This window comes from Stenella coeruleoalba, assembly GCF_951394435.1.
Source record: "Stenella coeruleoalba genome assembly, chromosome: 21".
Lineage (NCBI taxonomy): Eukaryota > Metazoa > Chordata > Mammalia > Artiodactyla > Delphinidae > Stenella > Stenella coeruleoalba.
Window position 1 is genome coordinate 4,179,622 of NC_137167.1, and position 20,929 is coordinate 4,200,550.

The 20,929-nt window shown below is 52.7% G+C and overlaps 1 protein-coding gene across 3 annotated transcripts in view; it reads right to left on the reverse strand.

Annotated features, from left to right (window-relative positions):
- Positions 1 to 686: 686 nt before the first annotated feature.
- GPAT4 (glycerol-3-phosphate acyltransferase 4) overlaps positions 687 to 20,929 on the reverse strand; it is a 31,693-nt gene continuing 11,450 nt past the window's right edge. The window contains exons 2-12 of one of the 3 annotated variants that reach the window (XM_079909023.1): positions 19,311 to 20,292; positions 11,801 to 11,870; positions 11,370 to 11,646; positions 10,518 to 10,592; positions 9,643 to 9,732; positions 9,373 to 9,466; positions 8,749 to 8,864; positions 7,807 to 7,862; positions 7,201 to 7,286; positions 4,082 to 4,290; positions 687 to 1,711 (exon numbers count right to left, since the gene is read on the reverse strand). In XM_079909023.1, the coding sequence (XP_079765149.1) occupies positions 1,603 to 1,711; positions 4,082 to 4,290; positions 7,201 to 7,286; positions 7,807 to 7,862; positions 8,749 to 8,864; positions 9,373 to 9,466; positions 9,643 to 9,732; positions 10,518 to 10,592; positions 11,370 to 11,646; positions 11,801 to 11,870; positions 19,311 to 19,475 (1,347 nt within the window). In that variant the 5' untranslated portion in view covers positions 19,476 to 20,292 and the 3' untranslated portion in view covers positions 687 to 1,602. Of the gene's footprint in view, positions 1,712 to 4,081; positions 4,291 to 7,200; positions 7,287 to 7,806; positions 7,863 to 8,748; positions 8,865 to 9,372; positions 9,467 to 9,642; positions 9,733 to 10,517; positions 10,593 to 11,345; positions 11,647 to 11,800; positions 11,871 to 19,310; positions 20,293 to 20,929 lie in introns of all 3 variants that reach the window. The other 2 variants (XM_079909022.1, XM_079909024.1) reach the window with 2 other exon arrangements.

Sequence of the window (20,929 nt, forward strand, 5' to 3'; positions counted from 1 at the left end):
GCAGGCGGATTCTTAATCACCGTGTCACCAGGGAAGTCCCCAGACAGCTTTTAAACACTGAACAGTATTGCCTACAAAAGACTAAAAATCACTGTTTATTCTTGCACATTTTGTAAAACAGTTCATAAGAGGCTGTTCTTACTGTCCTAACAGTGTTTTAGTTTGAGAGAAATGGAATAGAAAGAGAAACAGAGTTTCCTGCCCGTTGGCAGGGGCGGGTAGGAGGAAATGAGAGGCTATCCAGGGGACAGGAGCAGCCGGCAGCTGGGTGGAGACTCAGACTGAGGTCAGAAGCCCCTGGAGCCAGGCTCACTGCCACCACCTCCCCACGTCGAGGCTGGAGGGCGGCTCGGACAGCTGACCCTCCCCGCGGCCGCGGCAAAACCCTGAAGGGTGTGGTGGCTGCTCTGCCAGAGCAGGGAGCGGGGAGGGACGGACGGACAGACAGAGAAGTTGGGGGAGAGGCAGCTCTCCCCTGAGGGATGTGAACTCAGGCGAGCCTTGAAGCCATAAGGGGGAAGGGGCCTGGCTTCGGACCTGCCTCCAGGTGACCACAGGCTGGCGCAGGCGGCCAGTGGCTTCCCTCTGCTGCGTGAAGCCCACAGGGCACCCAACCCCCAGAGCCCCCGCTGCTGCCCTGTCCGGGGATTTTCTCGTCGCTTCCCCCGCCCTCACCTCCAGACCGCCTTGCACGCCCTCCACCCGCCGTCACACACCTCCAATCCCACGGCACCCATATGTGGGGAATCCCAAATCACCCAGAGCTACGCAAACACCTAACACGAGGGCTTTACCTTCTTCCCACCTGCGTTAGTCCCTGTTCCAGAAGCCAAGTCTCCGCGACGGCTCAAGTCAGAGAACCAGCCTGCTGCTGGGAAGCATGCTGCTCGGGCCCACAGCCAGGGGCGTGCGCGTGAAGGAAGAGACCCCGCAATTCAGTCACCATCGAAGACAATTTTATTTACTCACAGAAACAAACCCGGAGCCCCGTGGGCAGCTCCAGCTCCCCTCGTCCCGCCCCACCCCGGCCCTGGAGCCGCAACGCTGAGCTGACCGGCCTCCCCTCGTGGTAGCGCGTGAGCTGCCACAGCAACCCGGTGAGGTAGGTGTCGCCACACCCCCAGCCCAGGGGACAGCGGGGCAGCTGAGGCCGAGCTGGCAGAGTGCGGCCGGAGTGGGAGGACCGGTCCCCATGCCCACCCGGCCCCGTGGCCAGCGGCCCAGGCCGGGGACCGTCAGTCTGCCGAGGGCCCCTGCAGACCACATGTTCTCTTCTCGAGTCTGCGGGGCCCCCGAGGCTGCGCCTTCCTCGGGGCGGGCCTGGCCTGGTGAGGTCCCCGCCCACAGGCGGGTCTTGGGGACAGACCGCACCCCGGGTCCCGAGTGGGGATGGCAGGCTCTCGCCCAGCATTCAGGCCACACGGGCACGGTGGGGAAGGGACTTTAATGGCACTCCTCCCGCCGACTCGGCGGAGAAGGAACAAGAAGGCAGCTCATCCTGGGAGCGGCCCGGGCGGCTCGAAGAAGCCCGAAGAGTCCTGTGCGCACCGCGGCCCATGGCGCCTGCGTCCCGGGCGGAGGTGGCCGGGCGGCAGCGCGGGCTCAGGACCGGCTCCGGTCCTCGTGGTTGCCAGCGATCATCTTGCTGTACAGCTTCTGCTGTTCCTCCTTGAACGTGTCCTTCACCTTCTCCCGCTTCAGACCACCGTCCCTGACGAGAGAAAGAGGAGGGCTGGATGCAAGAGCAGAGAAGCCTCGCGGCCGCCCTGCGCCCCGACCAGGTGTGCCCCCACTGGCCGCCCGTGCCGCTCCCACCCGGAGAAGCCCCGCGGCTGCCCTGCGCCCCGGCCAGGTGCGCTCCCACCGGCCGCCCGTGCCGCTCCCGCCCGGAGAAGCCCGCCAGAGTCGCAGCGGCTCCCTCGTCACAGTGGCCTCGGAAACCGGCCCTGGGCCTGTGGGACCCACCCTCTCCGCCTTACAACTCTCACCCCTGCCCTGGGGTCAGAGCTCACTCCTCTTATCCAGGGTACTTTCTAATTGCTCACACCTGCCAAGGAGTTAAAAGTTCTTTCTGCTCAAACATTCATCCTCACCTTACAGAAAGCAAAGGAGGCCCTGGCTTTATGGAAGGTGAGCCAAGCTTTAAGAAATACCAGGACTTATAATGAATCTGTAAAACTGATCTGTAAAATAAAATCTGTACAATTCAGACGCCGGGATTCTCCAAATTCACGCAAATGAACACAATGGAAAATACAAGTTCTTACTTCTTCGCGCTCAAGGGATGGTCCCGTAAGGGAATGGAAGTAACGCAGAGTTTGGGGCTAACCACCCACCTCCTCCAATAGCCCCAAAGAAATCCTCTAAACGTGGATTCGCTTCTTCAAAGTCTCCCCCCACCTGACAGACACCCCAACGCCTTGCCTGCACCCTAGAATCATCATCATCTTCAGTGACTGATGCAAACCCAAGCCCACCGCAGTCTTTCTCTCACACTTTGAGTGTGGAGGCGGGCTGGTAGGAAAAGTCTCTGGTGAAGCCCTCACCACCGGACCCGCCTTACCCTGGGAGCCCTGACACCTGCCACATCCTTTAAAATCCCCAGCAAAGGCCTCCTTTGGAAAGCGGCCACCCTTGTCTTCGTTGGGCTTCAGCGACAGGGAACGTGGGGCAGTGGCTAAACATTCAAGCCGGTCAGACCTGAGCTCAACATGCGACTCCAGGGCTTATTCTGTAGCTTTGAAAGACAGTTACTTAACCTCTCCGAGTTTCAGTTTCTCATCTGAAAAATGGCAGTAATGATTTTCCTACTCATGGAGTTACTGAGGGTGAGGTGAGATGATCAGACCAGCGGCAGCAGCACTGTGTCTGGCGCGCAGCAGATGCCCAATAAACGTCAGCATTTTTAAAAAGGGCCAAGCAGACCTAGAGACTGCCATACTGAGTGAATTAGTCAGAGAGAGAAAGACAAAATCGTGGTAGCGCTTATATGTGAAATCTAAACAAAATGAGACAAATGAACGTATTTCCACAGAAATTGAGTCACGGATGTAGAAAACTTAACAGTTACCAAGGGGGAAAGGGGAGGGAGGAATAAACTGGGAGATTGGGATTAACACATACACACTATGATATAGAAAAGATAAGTACTATGAAGAGCCCACCGTATAGCACAGGGAACTCTATTCTGTGCTCTGTGGTGACCTATGTGGGAGTGGCGTCTGGAAGAGGGTGGCTATACGCATATGTATGGCTGATTCACTTCGCTGTACAGCAGAAACTAACACAAGTGTAAATCTACTATACTCCAATAACAAAATTAATTTTATAAAAAAAGGTTACAGGTCAGTTTAAACGCCCAGTCAGTCAAATGCACTCCAGAGCTGACCCCTGCACTTAAACCTAAGGGTCCCAGGAGCGGGGATCAGTCCCCCTGACCCAGTGTTCAACCACATCAACCTCCTGTTAGCTGGAGTATAACTACCTCATACCCTAGCGTAAGGGTCTGCAAGCCATGGCCCACGGGCTGAATCCACCCGACGCCTACGTCTGTAAGTGGAGTTTCACTGGCACACGGACCCGCTCCTGGACTGTCTCTGGCTGCTTTCCTGCTACAATGGCAGTCAGGCAGTTGCACCAGAGACCATGTGACCCAGAGTCTAAAATACGTACTGACTCTTTTCAGAAAAAGTTTGCTAACTCCGGCTCTAGTAGGTAACAAGCTACAAAAAAACAAAACTGGCCTTTCTAAGGATGGTGCAATTTGCCAAATACACGAGATGAGAGAGCCCAATGCTCCTCTGAGGTTTCCAGGTTGGCACGGAGTCCCTGCCCGCAGAGACAGGGCTGTCCCGGTGCTCAGGTGGACTGTGTCCCCAGGAAGGGGCGCCAAACACACCGCTGCGTCCAAACATCCCGGGCTTCTGAGAGTGAGTCAAACTGCTGACTCTCCAGGACTGGTGGGCTCGTTCTTCACACCAGGGAGAGGAGGATCCTTCGTAAATGGAGTCAACCACCCAGCACCTGCTTCAGAAATTCCCATCCTCCTGGACTCGGCTGCTAAGATCCGGCTCTGACTCACCACAGCAGGTCCACAAGGCCTCCCTGCCTGGCAATGGCGGACTTCACCCTGTTTGCGAACTGGACGGCATCTTCCTCGGCCTCTCTCGTCATGGGAGGCAGGTACCACACGCTGCAGACGATGGCCCAGCTGGTCATCATCCTCAGCAGGTACGTCACCATCCCGTACTTGCTGCTGTTCCAGAAAGCATCACCGAACTGGGGGTCGTACTGCAAGACAAGGGAACGCCGGACAGTGAGAAGTCAGGAGTTCCAACCTGTGTGAGCGTCAACGGCAGCTCTGCTGAACGCTCCCTGCCATGCCCGGGGCAGGACCGGTACTAGGACGCTGCTCCCAGCCCCCTACGTGGACGCTTCCGCAGGAGCCCCACACCTGCGCAGGTGTGACACCTAGCACATCCACCCCCGAGCGCAGATCACTCAGGGGGACCAGCAGCCTTCCTCCAAGGTCCTCCCTCTTTGATCCAGGGGGCCTGTCTCACTCACAGGTGTCTACTATCTATTCCTCAAGTCCTCAGGCGCATCCGCACACAAAAGAGGAGCACATCCTCCAGGGATCCACGCCCTGAGTCAACAACCCCCAATGTTTCGCCCCACCGGCTCCATCAACCCCTCCTGTCACGTCACACACTCACAAAGACCGACACGTACCTCCACAGAGAGAGACTTTCTTACACAACCGCCAGCTTTCAAAGATCGCTTCTGGTGCCCAGACCAAGGAGAAAACAACTCGAAAGCTCTGCTTGTGTCACAGCGCTTCTAACGGAGCTGCCTGTCTGTGTGAGGAGGCCGCGCTGCCCCGAGGAAGTCGCAGCGGCCACAGCGGGCGGGCGGGCGTCAGATACTGCCACCTGCCAGCCGCTCCGAGGGAGGCGAGGGCTGTGCCTCAGGGGCATTTTGTGAGCCATGTGGCCGCAGCTGCGACCCTCATTCTCCCCAAAGAGAAGAGCTAGTGCAGGCGAGTCGGGAGGGAGAGCTGCCGCAGGAAGTTACACAAGAGGCAGCAAGAGGAACCGGTTCCTGAGGAGAAAGCCTGAAAAGGGTTAGGGCTGAACTGCCACTGCACGTCTGAAGGGCTCAGAGACAAGCCGTCACATGGAGTGTGTGACTGTGAAGCAAAGACCCAGGACCCGAGTGAAAAAACCAAAGGAGATGCAGTTTCACGAGCGGCCTCACAGGACCCAGCTGCCACCAGTGTGGAGGACGCCCCTCCCCGGAGACCCTGGGAAGGGACACGGGCCAAGATGCCGAGTGCAGGTTCTCACACTTGGGGGCGAGGGGGCTGGGTTACAACTATATGATTTTTTTTCAGGCCTTTCAAGCCGAAATTTTATGATTCTCAGAATAAAAATTAGAGCATTTTGCCTAATTGCACACCTGACTACAGAAATGAAGACATTTAGACTTAATCATAGAAACTAAAAAATCCGGATGTAACTACAGAAGGCTTAAAGGGTTCATGTTGTAACACCACGAGGAAACGTGGGAGAAGAACGAGTCTTAAACAGGAGCTAGTGTGCGTGACTGGAAGAAGGTGCTGTTACAGTTTACACGGCATGACTGGAGAGAAACCTTAGCTGAGGGCTGATTCCCTATTCCATGCTGGGCAGACACCGTAGAGAGAAAAACAAGGCAAAAGTTCAAAACAGCAATACATTCCTCAAAGTCAGACAATGGCTTAATTTTGGTGGAAATGTAACAAGAGCTTTAAAACCGCTAAGGTCATGCAAGTTTGGTTACCAATGACGTCTTCACAAAAACTAGAAAAGTATCTGGGAGGCAGAAGTTCTTAATCACATGTGAGCTTTAATAAACCTGTGGGTGGAAGGAAAATTTATACGCCGTGTTCTGGAGCTGGCACGACTGTCCAAGGGTCCATGTTCCAAAAGTGGCGAAGAGCAAGCAGGCTCTCAGTGTGGTCCCCGACCAGCAGTGTCAGCAGCGCCCAGGGACGGGTCAGAAACGCAAGTTCAGAAACTCCAGGCGTGGGGCCCAACGATCTGCCTTTTCACAGCCCCCCCAGGTGATGCTGACGCAGCTGCACAGAACCGATGCTCTGGAGTGAGCAGGAAGGGCTTCTGTGCAGCAACCGGTTTTTAATAAACACGTGGGGTGAGGCACTGGGCTCCCAGGACATTAAACTGTGGGACGCACGCACGCAATGCAAACATCTCTCCCCGTTCCCACACCCACGGCACACAATACGAACAGAACGTTTTCTGCTGCTCCAGACCCAGCACCCTCAACGAATCCCGTGGGCAGCCCTGGTCCAGGGACCTGTAACTGTGCAGCCACCCTTCATTCACCATCCCTGCCCTGGTGCTCGGCCTACCTGGGAAAGCAGCGTGGCTGGAAAGTGTTCGCTTAACCAAGAAGAACACCTCCTCCCCCAAATGCCCCAGTTGTGCTGCCAGGTGACAATGAGGAATATTTCTTCAGAAGCCTTTGCAGACAAAAGACGCTCGCAAAAGTATGGAGACTAAATTCTAACAGCAACTCTGACTCACTCTTACCCCGATCTGAGACGTCAACCTAAATACTCTAAACATAGTGACAAAGGCTGTGTTTTTTTTGAGGAAGTAGTGTAACAGCATTCTTTTAGAAATAATTATGTGTATCTATTTATAAAATCAGATGGATACGAGGGGGGAGAGAGAGGAGGAGGAAAAGGGGAAACTGGCTGAGTGCGTCCCATCTTCCTAAGCAAGTTTGGACTCTCAGAGGTTCAAGTTCTTAAAAGGTGGGGCAGACTAACAGGTTTGTTTAAGGCCCCTTTACTTTCACGAGAGGCCTTCGGTCTGTCATATGCCACGCGAACCACGGGAGCCACAGCAGCAGGGCTGTCTCTTCCTCCAGCAGCAAGGACACATCTGCACCTACCCACCCTTACCTCTAACTGACCAAAGGCACAGACCCAGCTGGGCAGCCCCGTGCCCGCAGGAAGCCCCTCAGGTGGACTGCCTTCCACATCGGCGGGGCTTAGGAGGAAAGAGGAACCAGTGGGGGAGATGCGCCAAGCTCAGGGCTCCGCAGTGTGGGCTGCTCCATGCAGAGGGGGCCCAGCTCCCCGCTGTGCGTCACAGCGGTGGCGGTGATCACCTGGCCTCAGAGGGCTCGTACCTTGATCGCAACAGGGTAAACTGTGGCTCCAATTTCGAAACTTCCCTTTTTGAACATCATCACAGATGTATTGTTGATGCAGGTTCCTAAAACGCAGGAGAGAGTAAAATGCTATTTCCTTCCGTCCTTTACCCCAGAGATTAGGAGTTTAACGATTAAATATAATAATAAAAATCATTCTAATGGCTCTTCAATGAGGATAAACCTGTCATCTCCCCAGCTCCTGAACGCACACTGAAAACAGATGAACAGACTACTGCGCTGCTTCCTCTTCTCTTCTTATAGGACCGTCTTCCCTGGTTCCCACGGCAGCCCAGATGAGAGGCCAGAGGCCCTGGCCGACTCGGGAGGGTCCAGGGAGGACCCTGCAGGAAGCTCAAGGAGCCTGTCAGCAACACTAGAGAAGGGGCTCCCGCGACGGGGAACGCCACACGGCGGCACTCTCAGTCCATATTCTGAATCCCCTGAGTTTTCAGTCCCACGACCAATCTAAAGGGCCCCCACATTGCTCAGTGAAGACAGGTCCCCCCAACAAGGGTGAGGGCCCGGGCTCCAACACAACGCTGGACTCACCCTCCTGCACGGCCTCCCCACACAGAAGCTTACCCTCCGGGAAGATGAGGATGGGCAGCTTGCTTTTATCCTGCACGTGCTCGGTCAGCCTTTACAAGAGGAAAATAAAGCGAAGGGTCAGACAGCCTCACGTCCATCATCACCCAAAGGCGTCTATCGATACCCTGCCTAGACGTGACGCTGGACGTGGTATAAAAGCAGGTTAACAAACACGACCCTCTCTTTTATAAACCCATGGGCTAACAGACAAAACTCCCAAGGACAGGGAACACCGGATGATTACTACTTAATGTGCACAGCTGTTCAATGAAGTACGTGAGTCTGTGCACAGGGACCATGGCTCAGACCTAGGACTGTCTAAAGGGCTCACCCTCCACAGAGTCCGGCAAAGAGCAGCCTCGAGAAACGCGCACCCCCGACTTCCTACAGCCATGCTTGCTTCCTCTCAATTTACGGCAAAGCTCTCGCCATCACTTGCACCATGTTTACTTTTTTTTTTTACCTTGAAAACAGAGCTGCACTCTGTTCTGTTGCCTTCAGTGTCTCTTCATTTGTGACAATGAATTCATTTTGAGATTTCCCTAGATCCCACATGCATGCCGCAACTAAGAGTTTGCATGCCTCAACTAAGGAGCTGGCAAGCCGCAACTAAGGAGCCCGCCTGCCGCAACGAAGGAGCCCTCGTGCTGCAACTAAGGAGCCGGCAAGCCGCAACTAAGACCCAGCACAACCAAATAAATATTTTAAAAAAAATCAAATCACATTAAAAGTTCATACAGTGTTCATTACAATGGGTACAAGGAATAAAAAAGGTTACAAACATTACTACCTTGGGTTAGTAATAACACTAGGGTTTTGATACTTTTTATACTCCCTGTTTCAGAAAAACACTACTATGAAAGCGGCTGGGGCTCAGTGGAGAAGGCTGTAGACGCACAGCTTCCCCTAAGCGCAGACTGTGTGTCACTTGTTTACCTTTTAGCCACCAGGTGGCGATCCTTCACTTCCGAGCGCTCGAACCAGACGTGGGGGCAGGCCTTCACCATGGCTCTCTGGATGACGCCCATGAGGCCGCCGTGCACCTGCCCCACCTGCTCTCAGACAAAGGAGCAAGGGCAGCGAAGCCGTCCTCACGCAAGCCCCCAGGTCCCCTGAGACACAGACCCCAACCTCTCACCCCGTAACGCTTTATCAGTAACCACAGGCTCTCACTGTTCAGAAACCACCATCAGACTCTCTGAATTTAAATTCTCCTTCTAATCAGTGATACCAGAGATGTGTAACTATTGATAAAAACACAGCTGAAAACCCTAAAACGAACCGTGAAGCAGAGCACACCTGTGTCCAACGCCCTCCCTGGGCGGATTATCCAAAGCCCCCGAGCCCAGTGCCTTCAAATCCTCCCTCCCCACCTTCACCCCTCCCCACGGTGCTCACTCTGCTCACAACATCCAGGTCCCAAGGAGTCCCCAAGGCCACAGAAACAAAGGCAACAACCTAGGTCAGGCCCGTGTATAAAAACGTGCTTACCTGTTCACACCCTTAAGAAAGAGCTCCCAGCCCCGACCAGCCTAAAGGAGCAACAGAGAGAGGCCTTACCATGGCGTAATAGCCATCACTGGCCAAAATGATGACGTCAATGGGAGACGTATGATTGGCCACGCAGATGCCGCCGTTTCTAGGCCGGTTCTTCCTGCGTTTAAATTGTAGGCAAAGCAACAAAAATCAGTGTGCAACAATTCATCTGGAACTCCCGCCTGGCCTCAGCAGCTTCCTCGGCTCTAACGACGCTCTGAGGGCCCACGGGCCGGCTGCCAGCCCCCCGTGTTACGCCAGCGCACCCCTCTGTCCCACCCCGAGCCCCCTCACCTGTCGTGGTAGGTAATGATGGCCGTCAGGGCTCGTACGCAGATGCGATAGCACATTAGGTGAACGTGCTTACTCAGGAACTCCTTAAACCTGCGACAACAGGACAGAGATTTCTGTTTTTATTTTTCATACATATAGGAAGACAGGAAAAGGTGCTGAGTCCAACCATCTAACCATCACTGCCTATGGCCTTTATGACTGAGGAGTATTTTTACAAATATTAGTGTCTATGGTAAAACTCTGTATTAGCATATTTCTGTCTACAGGCAAAGAAAGAAAGAAGGAAATGATGAGGGCTACTCAAATTCACACAAGGTAATGGGCTTAGAATTCACAGCCCTAAAATTTCCAGCTCACCTGAGTCTCCTAGACTCCTTTCCTTCTTGCTGGTCAACACCCAGAGGCAAGGCAAAGGCCAGAGAGTCAAACCTCCCCACCAGCCCGGGGAAAAGAGAGGTTTGCCAGCCCCATAACTTCCCAGAATAAGCCCATTTCTCTTATTAAAAAAAAAAAAAAGCAAACAAACAAAAAGGCCCTACCTACACGGCTTATCCTCTTACCAATTCATCAACACAGCAGAATGCTCAAAACTCAACAACATGCTATAAAACCTGCTAGTCCTGGACACTACGGGCTTGTGGTTTCTCCCTTTTGTCTTTAAAATGGGAAGAGTGTGAGGGCTGGAGGGCAAAGAGAACAGTCACAGATCATGATCAGCTGGAAGAAAACTTTCCTGCCTATGTCATTGCTGTCGTTGGGTTACTTTCTCCCTCTAAGAGTCTGTGGTTTGGGCTACGCCCAAAGAAGTGGCCTGGCCTTCAAGATGGGAGCCGTCCCCCAGTACCTGTAGACTCGGATGCCCGCGCTCTGCTCACCTCCCGTTTGGCAGGTATCCCACCACCGTTGTGCCCACCACCAGGAGGCTAATCCCCGTGAAAGCAAGAGCTATCCTGTAACGAGAAGACAAGTTACAACACAGCAGACAAATCTGTGCCCCGAGTACAGAACTGGACGTGTGAAAATGGAACTGGGCGTCACGAAACCCCCCCGCAAGATCTGATCACCTGGACCCCGACAGGAGTCCGGGTCCCTAGAAACGCGGGCAGGCCTATCAGAAGCAGAGGGCGTTCCGCTTCCAGGGTGGCAGGACACCACGGGTTTGGCATTCAGCCGACACCCTCTCCGCAGGCACTGGCAGCAGCCAGAACGACGGGACGGCCTACTGATGGCTGCGCTGCCCTCACGCACCTGCTGCCCTGTGGTCTTACCCTTCCCTTTGGCCCAGCTTCGCTGTGAAGCAATAGGAAATAGGGCCCGAAGGTACCAGCAGCCGACAAGACATACTCAGAATAGCATGTGGTACAGAAACACTGGGAGATCAATACTGCCTCTGTCCTGGAGAGGAAGCTGCAGGAACAGAATCAGCCAGGCCCGGGGAGGGGCGGCCAGGAAGAACATCGTGTTCCCCGTCCCTGTGTTTAGTCAGTCCAGACAAGCAATTTGTCTTTGAGAAACCCAGCTACGTCTGATACGCAGACAATCCGAGGGCCCTTAAAGGACAAGCCCCGGTGCAGCCTTCCGAGAGCCAGATGGCCTAGCCGGTGAGAGAACGGTACTGTCCTCCTCTCTAAAGTGGGAGAGCAAAGCGGAGGGGCCGGGGGCACGGGCAGGCAGATCAGGCAACGGGCTAGGCCCTGCCTCACCTGAGGGGCAGGAGGAAGCAGTACCGAATCAGCACTCCTAAGCCCCAGAGCACGGTGAGCCGAAGGCTGATGTACTGGAAGTTATAATTGGTCCTGCTCAGCAAGTTCCAGGACTCCAACTCCTCTGCCGAGAACCTCTTTGTCACCTCGTCGTCCATGATGGTCTCCATCCCTTTCCGGCAGAAGTAGAAAATGTCAGAGAGCTCAAACTCGCGAGTGTTGTCCAGAGCCTTACTGCTACCACTCCGGCGAATTTCTTTGATCTCTTCTTCTAGTGACGTGGGATCTTTTGCAATGATTCCTGCAAGAGAACAGCCCGGTCAAGCGGCCCACTGGGAGAAAGCACGCTGGGAACGCTCAGGGTGCTCACCAGTGACGAGTGGGAGCGGGGCGAAAGCGCGCGGGAACGCAGCTCCAGGGGGCCGCTGCGCAGGGGGACGGACACCCCGTCTTACCGTTCGTGTAGGGCTTGTAGAGCTGGTGGTTCTTCTCCTTGGCGCCTCGCTCCATCCTCAAGGTCGCCCACTGCGGAGGGAACAGCCACACACCGCGATGAGTCCCTTCCTCGCTCGGGGGCACCTCCACTTCCGTTCCGTGACAGACTCCAGCCCGGTGCCCCGAGAGCAGACTGCGGCCGAGAGAGCACTGGCTCTGGAAGGAAACTTGGAGCCCTCTCCTCCTAGAGGACACCCGTCCCAGATAACCTGGACCGAAAGCCACGTCCCCGGCAGTCACGAGCAGGGAACTAGGAGCTGGGGTGAGCTGCTCGGGCCTCGATTCTCACGGCCTCCCGGGTCCGACAGTCCACAGACCTCATGGGTTCCTTCGTTTCTGCCAAACAGCAGCGCTTCACCAACAGCAAAACCAAGCACCCTTTAAGCTACTGCCCGCCACCCGGTGCTGCCTGCCTTCCAAATTATTCCAAGAAAGCAACAATTTTAGTTTTCGAGTCGATAAAGGATTTAAATAATATATATGTCTGGACTGCCCATTCACCCTCTGGGTAACCTTTAACAGGAGACCCCACAAACTTGACACAGAAAGCCTGAGAATAGCTTAGTGTTTAAAATAAAATAAAATTTAAAAGAAAAAAAGGTATTAAAAAACACTATTTGGAGATAAAAAAACAAAAACAAAACTAGGCTCAAATCCCAAGTTTGACAGTTATGCTGTGTCCCTTAAGCAACTCATTCCAACACTCTGGGTGCTAGTCTTTTCTATCCACAGAACAGGATGATGGTCCTTCAACCTCCTACTTCACGAGGATCCAATGAGACCATATGTGACAGAACTCGGGAAACGGCAAACCCCCCGAATTGTCCTCAGTATCACTGAAATAATATGGGCTCCAGGAAAGTGAGGCTCTTCCTAGATCCTCCCTTCCTTCATTAAAATCCTTTTAGCTGCCTGAAGAGAGCCAGAGGCTGGGTCCCTCCTGCTCTCCAATGCTGAGAGGCAGACACACGGGCTCCTGTCCACCCTCCCGCTACGTGGTACCGCAGAACAGAAAGTTATGACCGCAGTGAGTCAAGGAAACAGAACGGACATTTTAAAAGGTGTGTTTTCACACTTCTGTTTCCACAGTTCTGCAAGGTAGAAAAGAACCCCATCATTCCATGACGCAGCAGAATCCACACGGCACAAAGCCTCTGGTGAGACTCTGCTGGCAGAGCCTGAAGTGTTAGCAAGGCATCAGAGCCAGGAGCAGGACACGAGCTTAATCAGCCGTCTGACCTCATCTGGAAGTTTCTTCAAACACCACTGTCTAGAGAAAACAGAGTTTACAGAGTCACCCAGTTAGAGTCTAGGGCAGGAAAACTCACACAGCCCACTTCAGGCAGTTAACCCTTGATGGCTTCTGGCACAGGTGATTTCCTTCTAGAAGAAAATGTAAACCTAGCTCCTACAACGGAGGAAGATGAATTCCATCTGGGAATGTCATCGAGGGAAGAGGTGGCTAAGGGGCGAGAGAGCTTACAACAAGCCCGGCACACCAGAGCTGAGGGTTGTCCATTCTGGCCAGGACTCTGCACTGGAGCTGCAAAGCACAGAGCCAGAGAAGCTTGGTTCTGCACTGACAGTTCTGATACTTGGATCCGCTTCTAAGCGGCAGGTAGCACCTGCCTTCAGGCCGCTGGATCACTAGGACTCAACGTCTGTGAGGACGCCTCACGACGGAATGTGCGGGAAGGCTGTGGCTTCTGTTTTAACTGGAAAGGTGCTGGTTGCATGAGAGTCTAGTCCCCTAGCTCTGTCACAAATATCCTCCTGCCCTCCCGCTTTGTACTCGAGCTTTACTTTTCCGAACTTCAGGCACACCTCAAAATGTCTCTGCGCTGAGGAGAGAACCGTCCAAGGTCAGCAGAGCAGGGGAAGAGCGCCGGGTGGGGCCGCCAGGGGCCAGCGCTCGCGACGGGCTCCTTCGCCTTGCTGCGGTGACTCCCGGGAGGGCGATGGAGAGCTACGCTTCTCCAGCTTCACTTCAAGAAGCACTGCGTCCAGACGCCCAGAATAAAAGCGAGAGCTCCGGGTTCAGAGGTCATTTCCCCACAACCCCCTCCGTTCCCTTGATCCGGGATGTTCAGGACCAGATTACTTAATTATTCCCTTTTCAGCACCTCCCAGACAGAGACTGTTAGGGGCAAGGACAATGCTGCACTCGAGCTAACAGTAAACCCAACACAGCCCTCGCAGGTGAACGCAGGCCCGGCCCCGAGAGGTGTGGGCGGCACCACAGTGCATCTTTACTGCACGCTGTTGAGCACTGCAGGTTAGGAACTGAGTGCACCGGAAGGCCTGACAGTCTCTGCAGCACTAATCTCAGCGGAGACCCGCCCCTCTTCTCAGCCAGCCTCCACCGCACTTCGCACGACCGCACTAGAGACACCCAAAGAACCAGACCCCAGCACCCATCACCGGCCACCGCCCAGCCAGCGACGACATCCCCTCTCCCTGCTCCGCGGGAATCTCTCAGTAGCTACTGTCAAATCAACAATCCTGACTGCACAGCGGCGTCAGCCTCACGTTTCCAATCACCTGCTGGGCATGACCGTGTGCAAGTCCCCCCATCCTCACACCCGGCCTGAGAGCGAGAGGCAGCCTCACACACCTGACCCCAATGTGCTCCCCTCCGCCCGGCCCTCCTTCCATGGTCCCCAAGCTTCCCCGCCTGAGAAGGGTCCTCCCTGGCTGCCAGTGTCAGGCCACCCCCTTCATCCACCCGCGGCTTCTCCCACCTACAGCTCTCTCCCCCGCCTTCCCCCCTCCAGGCCGTGTGGACGCGCACTCCCGTCTCACCATGCAACATCCCCTCCAGGCCCCCAAAGGCTCTTCTCTCCTGAACTAGGTGCTGCCTCTAAAGCAGACCGCACTTTCTCGCCTCTACCCACTGCACTTCTAGAATGCTCTCTCTCTTTTAAGATCCAGTTCAAAGGCCAAATCTTACATGAAATGCTACCTAACCAATTCCTGCAGTCACAGTTCGTCTCCGCCTGTGTATTTTAACTGGCGTCACATTCTGAATTAGTTCTGTATGCAGACATCTGTCTTTCCTTCTAAACTATAACTGCCTCGAGGGGCAGGAGGCAGAACCCAGCGGAAGCTGACCAAGCGCCCTGCACTTCGCAGGCAGTCAGTAAGGGCTGCATTTAATTTACCAGCTCCCAGTATTTCTCTTCATCAAGGTCTCCGTATGAAAGACAGACCTGAACCTAAAACCACTCCCTAGCACCATAATCCCACTCTCATCTCCTTCAGTTCGGCCTTTAAGCTACCCCCGGTGATGCTGGGACGGGGGGTGGGGGCACGGACCCATGTGAAGGAGGCCTTACTGCTCCCACTCCCCAGAGGAGGACGTAGATTGCAGGGTCTGAGGACTTCGGTCAAGTTCCAGAGCTGGTAAAAAACCCTCCAAAAAGTCACGCCTATCCCACCCGGACCCCGCGACCTGTTCAGTCTCTTCACCCCCCTCACGGCCATCACTGGTTTCCGACCCATTCCGCTGTGGAGCTCGACGCCGCTCATTACAGCTGGCCCATCATCACTGTACTGAGGGTAAGTGTGAAGCACGAACATGAGGACAACTAAGGTACTTTAAGTAACACGCTGCCCTCCGCACACAACCATCTCCCGCAACTCAGCATTAAAAGGACCTGCACTGAGCTGTCTTCCAGGAGGAAAGACCTGGAGGACCCGCCCATGCACACATCCCCCCTTGGCAGGTACCCCAAGGTTCCTTTATATGGGGAGATGAGCTGATCGTGGGAAACCATTTGTCAAGCTGCGCCGACCTAGGTCCCCCAAAAGCACAGGTATGTGTACTGCACGGACTACCAGACATCCAGCTTGGATCATCTTTATGAAGATTACCTACTAAACTGTAAAACTGGCTTATAAGATCCCAGAAGAAAATGCAGACATAAAATTAAATGTACATGCCATGAACACAGCCATAAAATACTGCCAAGACTGAAAGGTAACAAAAAAATTTTTAAGGTGTTGTCAGCTGTGAGACATGAATGAATGTTTAAAATTCTTTACTATTATTTGTCTGGTCATCTACTGCTGTGTAACAAACCACCCCATAACACTGGCTTAAAATACCACCACCATCTATTCTGCTCATGAATCTGCAAACTGCACAGGGTCCGGCATCGGCTGGGTGTCAGCTGATGCTGGTTGTCACAGCTCCCCTGGGACTGGAATATGGAACACATATACGGGGCCTAGGCTTCCTCACAATGTGGCAGCCGGGCTCCAGGGGCAAGTATCCAGAGGCAGATGGAAGTTAATACTGCCACTTCTAACCTAACCTCACACGTCACACAGCGTCACGGCCACCACATTCTATATGTTAGAAACGAGTCCCCAAGGCAGGTCCCCAACTCAAGAGGAGGGCAATCAGACTCCACCTTTTGATGGTAGATGCTAGAATCACTCGGGGAGCTTTTTAAAAATGCCCACCCAAACCAATGAAATCAGAATTTCTGGGGAGATTCTAGTGCTCCCAAACAAGTATTTTTTAAACACTCCCCAGGTGATTCAGATGCATAGTTAGGAAGAGACCCATGGAATTAAGATGATCTCTGAGCTTCCTTCCAACTGCAAAATTACATATAGCACCCCAGTTTAGGAAGGGATGAAGAGGATAAAAAAAGGCAAAATAAAGGTCTCGTCTTTATTAAAAAGCACCCACAAGTTTAGGTGTATTTTATTTTATTTTATTTATTTCTTTTTTATTTTTGGCCGTGTTGGGTCTTTGTCGCTGCGCACAGGCTTTTCTCTGGTTGTGGCGACCAGGGGCTACTCTTTGTTGCGGTGCGTGGGCTTCTCATTGCAGTGGCTTCTCTTGTTGCGGAGCTCTAGGTGTGCGGGCTTCAGTAGTTGTGGCACACGGGCTCAGTAGTTGTGGCTCGTGGGCTCTAGAGCACAGGCTCAGTAGTTGTGGCGCACGGGCTTAGTTGCTCTGCGGCAACTAAGGGCTTCCCTGGTGGCGCAGTGGTTAAGAATCCGCCTGCCAATGCAGGGGACACGGGTTTGAGCCCTGGTCCAGGAAGATCCCACATGCTGCCAAGAGGCTGAGCCCACGTGCCACGACTGCTGAGCCTGCGCTCTGGAGCCCGCAAGCCACAACTGCTGAGGCCCACACGCCTACAGCCCATGCTCCACCACGGGGGAGGCCACTGCAATGGGAAGCCGCGCACTGCAGCAAAGAGTAGCCCCCGCTTACCGCAGCTGGAGGGAGCCCGCGCACAGCAACGAACGCAGCCAAAAATAAATTAATTAATTAATTAAAAAAGGAAAAAAAAAAGATTACCTGTCCCATGGATTGGCCCAAAAATATATGATTATAATCGACATTAAAAGCCACAAGAACGTACATCTGAAAAACACAGTCAATAGTAATAAGGACTTACTTGGCTATGAACTTTAAAATACTAATTTGAGGGGACATTTTCAAAATGGAATAGGGAAGGTACATGGATTCTAGGTCTTTTGTTCCACCCAAAGTGGTCCAAATTTTAAAAATTTAGCTACTACCAAAGAACTCTGGTCTGATTACTCCTATTTTTATGTTTTAAGAATAAGTACTTCCATAGGTCTATGAATTAATCAGTTGCTTATAAACTTGAATAAAAGCTAGACATCACTCACTGTTGTCTCCTAGAAGTTTATCAGCTGTTCTACTCACTCTATACTGATGTACGTTTTTCAGTGGCAAACGGGCATGGGTAGTTACGTGGTTCACAGGAACCCTGGGTTCTACTGAAGATTTTCAGGGACTGAAGTTTAAGAAAATTACATTTCCTGATTAATTAAAACAAACACTAAAGACTGACAAGATTACTACTTCTCAAACTTTACTGTGCACCTGGGGCTCGCTGGAATGCTGATCCTAATTCAGTGGGTCTGGAGGGGGCCTGTGACCTGCATTTCTAACCAGTCTTGGGTGACACTCAGCTGCTGGTCTCAGAGCACTCTCTGAGTAGCAAGACAACCCCAGAGACCATAGGTAGGGCTCAGAAATCTTACTGTTGAATGTAAGTACTTAAGTAAGTACAAGCGCACCACAGCAGCATTACGGACAGCAGCCGGAAGGTGAAAACGGCCCGTCAACAGATGAATGGGTAAGCGGATTACGGTACAGACACACAGTGGGATACTACTCGGCCATAAAAACCGAAGTACTGAAACATGCTACAAAGTTATGCTACATGACGGGAGCCAGCCACAAAAGAGCGCACTTTATGTAATTCCATGAAAATGAAAGATCCAGAATAGGCCAAGCCAGAGACAGAGCCCAGGTGCACGGCTGTCAGAGCCAGGGGAGGGGAAGAAGGAGGGCAAGTGCTTAGTGAGTGTGGGGCCTCCTTCCGGAGAGCTGGGAGTGCTGTGGAGCCACACAGAGGTGGTGGCCCGGCAACGCGGCAACTACCGCGAATGCCGGCGAACCTTCCCTTTAAATGGTTACCTTTAGGTTCTGTCAACTTCACCTCCATTTTTTTAATGTGAAAAAAAGTCATATTCTTATATAAAATACCAAAACTCAAGATTCAGTAATATACCTAAAAATATTTCCTGCTGTAATGTAGCACTTCATACAGCTCACTTCATCTTCCAGAGTCACTATTTCTTCACTGGTTAAGTCTATCACTGATAGATACCCTGGGCCACTGCAGAATTACATACAGGGAACCAAAGGAAAACGACTGAGACTATTCTGAACCGTAAGATACTATCTGAACAAATATAACTGCGCTGTGTTTCCTATTATGGTCTCAGCCATGGAAAAGATGAACCTGAAGATCTGGTGACTACTGAAAACAGATCCTGCTAATAAACCACCACATCTCTGAAGAGACAGTTAAGAGGCTTGTGGCAGAGATCAACTTCCAGGAAATATCACTTCTCACTCATTTCCTTCCCACTGTGACCAGTTCTGTTCACTGGTATAACGACTTAAGTTCTGACATATGTTAAGAAATATACTCTTCTCCTCCTCTTTCAGAAAATAGAAAAATTCATCAAATGCCCTTTTCTGTTACTTCTTTTTGTCTGAAGTGCAAGAACGTATTAAGATAAACATCTGAAAGAGAGAAAAGACTCTCCCATACTTATCAGTCAGGGAATATGCCAGCAGCAGCTTTGAGTTGCAGTGACTTTTTCTTTCATTCTTAAGGCCCTCCGTTTGAAATAAACAGGCAAGGTGTGGGGTCATGGAATAGGTGCCTTTGCTCAGACAGACCAAACACACAAGTCCCTTAGCTCAAAAGAAAGACTGCTGAAGGCTTTCACAAGCTCACGTTTAGTTATTCTTTCTACTCAAAATGCCACTTCCTTCCCATTCTCCCAACTCTCCCCACATCCAGCAGCAAGTTCACAATCAACCAGACAAGAACAGCTCTTTTTGCTAATGGTACTTCTTCCCTCCTCCGTGAAGCAACCATTTGTAAACAGCACACTCACCGCAAAGATCTTTAACAAAGTTTTCATGTAGAGCTTTCGGATACCAAAGGAGACTCCGAAAATGGCGGGGGCTATGATGAAAACCAGGAGGAGGGTGAAGAGGACGGTCAGGGAGATGCCCAGGAGGCTGACAATCAGGCTGTCAAAAGGCAGCAACAGGAACATGGTGGAGGATGCAGGCCAGGCCAGCGCCCTCCTCCCCACGAACAAAGCTCGGCCTCAGATGGTCCTCTCCGACAGCACCGGCCTGGGGAGGGGCACCAACTCCATTCCCAAGTTCACCTCACTCGACGGCCGGAACAGAGAGCCTGGGAGTAGGATGAGAGCAAAAGGGGGCCCCCGAGGCGGCCAGCCCCCCCAGAAGAGATGGGCTGCAGGGGTGGACGGGGCAGGGTCAGTCTTCAGTGCCAGCATCCGAGGCCAGACAGAGTGTCTGGGCGAGTGAGCGGCGAGGGCGCGATCTGGGCTCTGCTACTCTCACGCTGCTTCCAGGAGTTTTACTTTTTCTCCTGTCCAAGAGCATTTAGCAGATAAATCTCTCCTGAGGATGTGTCATTGCCAGAAGTACCAAGAAGAGTTCAACTCGGTGCCAGAAAAATCCTGATAACTCCAGCGGAGGAGGGCGACTGCTGGCGCTTCCCACAGAAGGCTAGCGAACATGAATATGTGGAAGTTAAATAACTGTTCTCCTTAAAACTCCTTCATAAGCTGAAATTGCGTCCATCATAGAGGGTTCACACCTGGCCCCGTGCTTCCCCTGGAGAGGCTCCAGGCGCACTGCTCCCAGGACCCTCCTCTCTGGAGAGCTAGAGGCTGTGCCAGGAGGCCGCAGGTGCTGGCACGGCACGCCTCATGCTGCCTGCGGTGCGTGGAATTCCAGACGCGTCTGGCGCTGGTTTCCTCTGGATACTTTTCTCCCTAAGGCGCCCTTCTCAGCGGTGACCCGGGTCCTTGGCAAGAAGTTGCTCACATGCTGCCGAAGCTGGAGGTGGAGACAGAAACACCATCCGTCACACAAACACAAACCAAGGGGAGACACATCACGATGCTCTGGGGTGGGGCCCGGCGCGTTTTAGGGTCAGCCTAGAGCCTGTGCCGTTCTCACAACATCAAGGTCAAAGGGACTGTGCAGAGCAACAGGTGGCAGACGCGCGTGTGGAGGAGAACCACAGATGTTTCATAGTTCTCAACCCCGGTGAAACGACGACCTGTGGCCGCTCAAACTTTTCTAATAGAAAATGTATGCATATTTGGGGTTAGAAGAGGCAAACTATTACATATAGACTGGACGGACTACAAGGTCCTGCTGTAGAGCACAGGGAACCATATTCAATGTCCTGGGATAAACCATAGTGGAAAAGAATATGAAAAAGAATGTGTATGTATAACTGAGTCACTCGGCTGCACAGCAGAAACTAACCCAACATTGTACATCAACTATACTTCAATTAAAAAAAAAATCAATACCGTAGACTTCAAACAGAAGAAAAAGAAAATACATGGACATAAGACGCATCTCAAAAGACAAGGAGGGTGTACTAGGCGGAGTACACGTGCCTCCTACCTGTCCCCCCACTGCCCAGAGTTCTTGTCCACAGATGCAACCGCATCACCAGCTT